This window comes from Urocampus carinirostris, chromosome 2, assembly GCF_059441175.1.
Source record: "Urocampus carinirostris isolate Australia breed hairy pipefish chromosome 2, RoL_Ucar_1.0, whole genome shotgun sequence".
In the NCBI taxonomy this organism is placed as follows: Eukaryota; Metazoa; Chordata; class Actinopteri; order Syngnathiformes; family Syngnathidae; genus Urocampus; species Urocampus carinirostris.
The window spans coordinates 57,480,628-57,489,625 of record NC_142350.1 but is presented as its reverse complement, the minus strand read 5'-3'; the positions used below and the strand labels follow the sequence as shown (position 1 = coordinate 57,489,625).

Genomic DNA, 8,998 nt, shown 5'->3' with positions numbered 1-8,998 from the left:
GAGCAATCGATTGCGGTGGCCTGCTTCAAAGCACGTCCAACTAGATGAGTATTTCTCTAAACTTTTCGATTTTTTTAAAGAAAAATCTCGAGGCAAACAATCCGTCAAAAATCCATGCTTTTTTAAAAGCTTAAATTATGTTTTTCCCTAAATAACAGTGCTAATTATTTTTGATTACCATGGCTCAGGACAGAGGACCTCCAAGTTATTGATTTTAGCTAATAATTCTTATATATTTTGGGGGTTTTACTACATTTTTAACCTGCTTTTTAAGTTCAACATATTTGTATCTAGTTTGTCTAGAAAAATACAAATCTATCTATCTATCTACCTTGATCATATCCCTCAAGAGGGATAACCGACAGCAAGACAAACACAAAAACAAATAAAATAAAATAAAAAGTAGATAAAAAGAAAATAAAAAAGGGAACACACAAAAAATTTTTGGACCATGGCCAACCCAAATCCCCAATCACCCAAACAAGTTAGGCACCTCCGCACCTAAGTTGGTCATGCTTTCGTCCCTTGAGATGAAACGGGACACAAGAAAGTGGCCATGTCACTCGGGGCAGGTTGACACAACACACTCTTTTGTTCAACAGCAGAGCCCGACAGCTTTCGCTGGTTTACCCCTGCCGCATCATGTTCAGACACAAAATGAAATAAATTATCTGTTATCAAACTTAACACATATGCAAATAATTAATCTTTTGATCACAAATGAACACTTTGGGGTTTCAAATTTGGCACAGAAACTGTCATGTTCCTTCAAACAATCATGCAAATATGTTTCAATATATTCCATGCGCCATATATATATATATATATATATATATATATATATATATATATATATATATATATATATATATATATATATATATATATATATATATATATATATATATATATATATATATATATATATACACATACATAAATATACAGTACAGGAGACTTCTCTGCATCTGTCGTACCCTTCGACCACAGAGTCCCCTCTCACACAACCTATATAAATAAATGTGACTTCAATAATCATAATAATGTAACAATTTTACATTTGAAAATTACATTTATTTATACAGCCATCCGGAACTCAAAAATTAGTGCCAACACTATTCAAGGGAGCTTGTCAAGATGCACGTGTTTGTGTGTGTATGTCTGTTTGAGTGCATATTGTCCTATTAGCATGTGTGTATTAGCGTTTATTTATAATGACATTACAAAGCATATGCTTTCCAAGCAGAGCTTGCTACATATAGCTGTCAGACTTGTTGACCGCAGTTATAATCAATTGAAATCTTTGCAGACCATAACGCAAGAGCCAGGTATATGTAAGACAGACAGAGAGGCGCTTTCCCACTGTTGTCAGGAATGTGGGCCTTCAGCAAGGAAGCACGTACAGCCAATACATTCTTCACCAGTTCCACCTGCAGGTAATAGTTAGTTGGTGAACTTTAAGATGACACATATTCTGTTATGCTAATCACTCAACATTTTGAGTATGAGATGTACAGGTAATTAAAAAAAATCCCTACGCTGACAGTGCATTGTTTTGTCTTGTTTACGATTATCTATACTGGACAAAACACAGAAAGAAGACTCAGAGACAGTTTCTTCCCCAGAGCCATTACCACCCTTAACACACACCGCACAAAACTGAAACTCTTGCAAACACACTACCTCATACAGATGTAAAATTGTATTCATGCATACCTGTCAACCTCCATGGCTCCATGCCCGTATAAACTGTCGTATATTCCCCTACAAAATACAAAATAATTGTACACCATATTTTTTTTTTCCGGAATGATGCATGATGGGAAATCCCCAGGCGGCAGGCGCATGCAATTGACAAATTTGTTTTTCCGTACACGTAAGGTCGTACTTGTCTTAAAATGCATAAAAAACGTACTTTGTACGGCAAAACCGTACAGGTTGACAGGTATGTTCATGCCTATGCTCACTTTGCACAATGTTGTCAATTTTTGCACTACCGCATATTGCACTACTACGATCCCAAAACTGTATGTAACATCCTACATGCCCACATTTCTCGTGTAAATATTGTGTAAATTACAACTTATATCTTCTTTGTTCCTTTATCTTCTTTGTTTTATTTTATCCTCACTGTTAAATGTTAAGCTGGAGTGCCACGTCCAATTTCTGTCATGGTCGCCTTGGCGACCGGTCTGCCCCGCCCCCTGGGCACCAGCTGAAGCAGTTCAACTAATCGCGTGTCTGCTATTTAAGGCTGGATTGTGGGCTTTGCGGGGGCTGGCTCATTATATACACATTCCCCGGTCTGTTATGCCTTGTCCTGTTTTAGTTTAAAACATTGTCCGTTCTGTTATGCCTTGTCCTGTTTAGTTGAGTTGGAAGAATCAACTGTTTGTTTTGTCATGTCCCAGAGTTTTGGACAACTTTTATTTTGTGAATAAAAGTTTTGGATCGTTACGCAATTGAGTTCTCCCTTCCTGCCTCCTGCCTCCGTTCCGGTCCGGTCAACCCTTCCACTCCACCACGCCTCGCGACAGCCCCCTTCCACTCCGGTCCGTGACAGTTTCGTTGTCACAATATGTTCAACCCATTTTGTAACAATGACAATAAAAGTATATTCTATTCTATTCTATTCTATTCTATTCTAAATAGGCTGAAAAGGGGCTGTGACACAACAGTAGCATCAGGGTCCTTATGAGGGAGTGGTCTGAACTACTGACACTTGTGTAAAGTGGATAAGTTGATAAGAAAGCCCATCTCTGTCCTGAGGCTTTTCTCTGAAATCATTGCAGGTTGTTGGGTCATATCATATTAAGTACACAGCAGCTCTGTGTAAATGACTATTTGGCATCTCTTTACTTGTGGCAAATATATCACTTATTTCCTTAGTATATGGAATTCAGTTTAATTCATGTTTCTCAATATTCACTGTTACCATTACTTAGTGCATTAGCCTTGAATCTTTTATTTTGATATGCAAAGATGTTGCTTCATTGCATCGTTTTGCAGTGTGCTGCCGCCTAACGTGCTTAAAGGCATCTCAAATGTTTTCTTGTTACAAAAACTATTGTTTGCTGTATATGAGTTGCCTGTGAGCTGTAAAAAAACTTGTTTCGCACCTGCCAAGAAGATCAGCTCAAATAAATCTGGCAGGAAATTTAATTTAAATGGCTTTTGTATATGAGAGAAAAAGGGTGGGATTTAATACGTTTTCTTCGTCCCACTCCCTTTCAGACATTCTGTCATGATTTAGGTTATTTTACATGTGTACACAAATAAAATAACTGCCTAAAATGAATGAATGCAATAAAATACTGTGAATATATTGTCAGGAACCAGAACAGGATCAGGACCCAAATGCGTGACGTTACTCACACAATGAATGAATGAATGAATGAATGATCTGCATTTATATAGCGCTTTTCAAGTCAATGACTTCCCAAAGCGCTTTACAATGTGCTCCACATTTCCCAATAGCGGCCTTGCAGCCATGTAAGGCGCTAACCTGCTTATTGGGGGTATTAGGGGTTCAGTGTCTTACCCAAAGACACTTCGACATGTAACACGGACGAGCCGGGATTCGAACTGGGATCCCTTGATCCCAAGATCAGCGCTCTACCTGCCGCCCCAGTTAGTTAGGCGACTAAAAAGAGGCCGAAAAAGGGATCCAACCATTTTCTCAACCGCATCAAGCTTTCTTATTCCAGTTTCATTTCAAAAGAAACAGCTCGCCTCTTTGCACTTTACACTCACCATTTCGAATGGATGCACGAGATATTAAACAAAATTGTCAAAGTTCTTAGCACGCTGGAGATACAGTATAGTATGTTTATCGTAAATTCCGGACTATAAGCCGCTACCTTTTCCCAAATGTTCAGCCCTGCGGCTTATTTAGTGAAGCGGCTAATACACAAGCCTTTTATTTTACGGGAAATGGAGAGTCGTGCACGTTAGGAAGCAGTCTGGCATGAAATGATAGGAAGCCAGAGGCTGACGAGATCGATACCAATTGCCTGCATTGATATCGGACAGATGGGGTCGATCCTGGACAGGACGGGACAGACGGGATAGATGATGAAACAGGATATCGAAAATAAACAGGACAAACTAGACGGGAACGAAAACTGGTGAAAATAATAAACAGGACAAAAAAAGACGGAAACAAAACTGGAAACTGAAATTAAACAGGACAAAATAAACGGGAGCAATACCGGACAGGAAATACCAACAGGAACAGGACTGAGTCAAAACCCACGTCTTGCGGGGCAGAAGTTCGTTGACGGGCTGACAAAAGGAGAGAGACCAGACTGGGTTTAAATAACAGGGAAGCCAATCTGTCAACGAGCCGCAGCTGGTGCCACACGGGCGGGGCCAATTGGGCGCCATGGCAACCAATTGGGCGCCATGGCAACTGTGACATGTTTAAATTATCTTAAAATATGCGGCACGGCAGCTGGTTGGTTAGCACGCAGCTCCACGAGACAGAGGTTCAGGTTTCAAGTCCAGCTACCGCAGCCTTCCCGTGGGGAGTTTGTATGTTCTCCCTGTGCTTGTGTGGGTTCCCTCCGGGCACTCCGTTTTCCTCCCACATTCCCAAAAACATGCATGTCAGGTTAATTGGGCAGTCCAAATTTTCTCTATGTGTGAATGAGCGAGTGAGTTGTCTGTCTTTGTGTGCCCTGCAACTGGCTGGCAACCAGTTCAGGGTGTCCCCTGCCCACTGCCGCAAGATAGCTGAGATGGGCTCCAACACCCCCGCGACCCTACTGAGGATAAGCGGTGCAGATAATGGATGGATGGAAATTAACTCAAAATATAACACATATTGGGGCGAGTCACAAAACCAGAAATTAGTATTTTTCTTTGTGTTATTTTCAATGTTCCTGCAAAAGTAGCCAAAACCAGAATCGTCAGCTTTATCTGAATGCAATGATAAGGAAAAATATTATCTTTAAATTCGAATGCATCTATTGAAAAATATCAGTTATATTTTACACAGGGAAGAGAAATGTGTGTTGTATCTGTAAAGATAAAAACTCAAAATTCAGGACAGGGACGGAAAAACTGGTCTGTAGCCAGGACTGGGAGAGCAAGACGTCGTCGGGGTCGGAAACAAGTCGTAAACCAGAACGGGAGAGCAGACGTGGTCAGGATCAAAACAGGTCGTAGCCGGAGACAGACGGGAGCAAAAACGGGACCGGTGGGAGTCAGGGTCGAAAAAAGGCTTGCCTTGTATACACTGAGGTTTGCAGACAGAATTGGGTTCAAATAGTGACAGGGAGCCAATCAGAACCCGCGGCAGTTGCCGCCAAAAGAGCGGGCACAGGTGATTCAAATCTGTAATCATGACCATATCGTTTGTTTAAAAAAAGTTTTTTTTATTTACTAAACAAACCATATAAACAATTCTTTCAGCATATTTCTTAGTTCTTTCCGCAATTGCAGTAAATTTTTAGGTCGTGTCAGTAACTTCAAAAAGATTTTACTTGCTGACGCCATCTTCTGGCTGAAGTCATAAGTGCAGCCTCTGTCAAGCTGCTTGTGTGCCGCGTGCACGTACTTGTCTCTCTTAGATGCGCTTGATTAAACTCTTCCTTTTTATCTTTTTGGGGGTTTGGTTTGTCAGTTGGAATGCATTTCAAACAGCCCTTTTCTTACTTTCATCATTTTCATCCTCAAATAAATGAAATCAACCGGCACGCGTGTGAAATCACTCTTCCTATAAGGCCCCTTCCTTCCTTCTGTCCAATCTAATGCGCTAGTGGCCAGAACACCAATAATAACATTAAAATAAAAGCAGATAGGCGAGGTGGAAAATAAAGGCTCTTTGAACTGAGTTAACACATACTTAAAGCCCAGGAGTGTAATATTTGATGGTGCTGCATTGTCTGGTGCGAGCGAGGGCCAGTGTCATAGAGCACAGTGTAGTGGCAGGATGCCGGACAAACATGGCGGCGACCTTAGTGGGGATTCCACTGTGCAAAAGAAATACAAATTCTTCGACCTATGATTAGTTTTTTCATAATAATCAAGATTGCTATGATGGTTCATGTATTTTTGCCTGGTATTCAAATCAACGTTTTTTTTTGGGGGGGGGGTAACAGAATGTAACTCTTTTTGTACAACTAGGAGCCACTAAATATTACACACTGTCCCTTTAATAGAGAAACTATTTAAATATCAACATTTTAAGGATACCCCACCTTTGGTGTTGCATGTTACTCGCAGCAATTTATTTAAAAACAAATTATCATACTAAAATTGGTATGCGGCGTACACAATTTAAAATGATCAAAAAATTAATAGAACATGTGGGAAACATCACGGGCGAAACATATACAATATGCTAACAAGTTTGGGATCTCTCTTTCTCTGTCTCTTTCTGTCTCTTTCTCTGCCTCTTTCTATGCCTCTTTCTCTGTCTTTTATGTTTTTCTCTCTTTCTCTATTCCCCTCTCTGTCTCTTTTTCAATTTATTTCTCTCTCCTTCTCTCTCACTCTCTCTCGCTTAATCTCTCTCAATCTCTCTGCGGCTCTATCTCTTTTTCTCTGTCTCAATCTCTCTGTCTCTCTTCTTCTGTCCGACTGTCATTCTCTCTTTCTCTCGATCCCTCTCCCTCTTCCTGTCTCTCAATTCCTCTCTCCATCTCTCTCTCTTTCCCTTAATCACTCTCACTCTCTCTCTCTTTCAGTCTCTCACCCTCTCTCAATCTCTCTCTACATCTCCCCCACTTTCTCTCTCTCTCTCAATCTCTTTCTCTCAATCTCTACCTCCAGCTCTCAATCTCTCTCGCTCTCAATATCTTTCTTACTCTCTTTCAATTTATTTTCCTCTCTCTCGCTACATCTCTCCCTCTTTCCCACTTTCGCTCAATCTCTTTCTCTCAATCTCTACCTCTGTCTCTCTCTCTCTCTCTCTCTCTCTCTCACACACACTCTCTCACACTCTCTCTCAATTTCTCTATCTCCCTCCCTCAGTCCTTCCCTTAATCACTCTCTCCCTACCTCTCTCCCTCTCTTTCTTTCTTTCTCGCAATCATTCCCTCTCTCTCTCCTCTCTCTCTCTCTCTCTCTCTCTCTCTCTCTCTCTCTCTCTCTCTCACACACACACAGTGTCATTATCTCTCTCTCAATCCCTCTCCCTCTCACTATCTCTCTCTCACTCTCTCTCTCTCAATTCATCTCTCCATCTCTCTCTCTCTTTCTTTCCCCTTTATCCGTCTCTTTCTCTCTCGCTCTCTAAATCTCTCTCTACATATCTCTCCTTTTCTCTTTCTCTCAATCTCTTTCTCTCCATCTCTATCTCCATTTCTCTCTCTCTCTCTCTCTCTCTCTCTCTCTCTCTCTCTCTCTCTCTCTAAATCTAACTCAATGTCTCTCTTACTCGCTCTCTCAATCTCTTTTCCTCTCTCTCCCTCTACATCTCTCTCAATCTTTCTCTCAATCTCTACCTCCATCTCTCTCTCTTTCTCCCCCCCTCTCTCTCTCACACCCTTTCTCAATTTCTCTATCTCCCTCCCTCAATCCTTCACTCAATCACTCTCTCCCAATTTCTCTCTCTCTCTCTCTCTCTCTCTCTCTCTCTCCCTTTCTCTCTCTCTTTCAATATCTCTTCATCTCTTTCTCACAACCTCCCCCCTCTCTCTTTCTCTTTTTCAATCTCTTTCTCCATCTCTCTCTCTGTTTCTCTCTCTCACTCTCTCTTTCTCCCCCCTCCCCCTCTTAGTAGGAAGCAGCTACGGCGTGAGGTGCTCGCTTCTCAACGCGGACATGGGTGTTCCTCTCCACGCGTTATTTCCACACAACTCCTCTTCCTAGCTCGGCATTAATCTCACTGCGACCACCTCTGGCGCTCTACACATTTAAGAAGAACTCGTGAGAAGTTTTAAACCGACCCGCCCGCCTTCACTTCTCCCTGGATTAATGAATTGAGGGCAAATGTGGCAGGAATGGTTGACGGCAGGAGCGCACCGCGTCCTGCCCCGGTGTGCTGGAAACGGCTCCAAGCCGCTCCTGGCTCGTCGTTGACCATGTTGGTCTCCCGTTAAAGTTTTTAATTCAACGCAAAAGGGAGTCCTAGAACAACCAGGAGCTTGGAGGAACAATGGCTTCCAAGGAGAAGCTCTACGAGCTATGGATGTTGTACTACACGAAGGTGAGTTACACTTGACGGGGGGCACCTGTTGTTGTCGTTTTGCTTCCTTCTTTGCTGTTAATATTTCTATTTTCATACATAATCACACATATTTTGTTCCACAGGTGTGCTTTGACTCGTGTTTTTGACAAACGCGGTTAAAAGCGGAAGTAACTATTCACTTTGCGAGTTAGCTTCCCCGTTTATTAATAAAATATGTGACACCATTGTGCTGTTTTTGTTGAAATCTTGAACTAGTTAGAGCAGTATATAGGGTTTATAGGGCAGAAACAGAGCGGTAATAGATATGAATGCCGGTAGCAGGTCGACCCAGTATTTTATTTCCTTTGTACCTGACCTGTAACGCAGGTGCAACCTACAGCCGGGTACTTCCTGGTTTTTATTGCCACGCCCCCTCATCTCACTTGGCTTGATTCTCAGGTATTCATATGGTGAATGTTTTATGACTTCAGGTAATGTTAGTACGATATTGACAGGACAATAATGTGTATTTGGCCTGGGATAAACAGAAGTCAAATTGACTCCAGTTTCCCCCTGCATTTCAAGACATGCATACTTTGTTGATGGCAGAATGCATACCTGTCAACCTCCAGGGCTCCATGCCCTTACAAACTGTCGTATTTTCCCTTACAAAATACAAAAAAAAGCTTACACCATATTTTTTTTTCAAATGTGTTTATTTATGTAGTTTAACATGTTATATTGTACATTTATTTCGTTATATCATATATATTGGTAATTGAAATTTTGTTGTGAGATCCTGAGTTGCTCAACATGAATGAGGTTTATTATAAAAAAAGGTCAAAAAATAAGTAGCTTGGACGTTCACTGTCCAATAATTAA

At 41.2% G+C, this 8,998-nt stretch overlaps 1 protein-coding gene across 3 annotated transcripts in view; it reads left to right on the top strand.

Annotated features, from left to right (window-relative positions):
• The first annotated feature begins 7,762 nt into the window (after positions 1–7,762).
• Positions 7,763–8,998, top strand: part of nbeal2 (neurobeachin-like 2) — a 71,725-nt gene continuing 70,489 nt past the window's right edge. For all 3 annotated transcript variants that reach the window (XM_088327262.1, XM_088327261.1, XM_088327260.1), the window contains exon 1: positions 7,763–8,155. In XM_088327262.1, the coding sequence (XP_088183388.1) occupies positions 8,105–8,155 (51 nt within the window). In that variant the 5' untranslated portion in view covers positions 7,763–8,104. The remainder of the gene's footprint in view (positions 8,156–8,998) is intronic.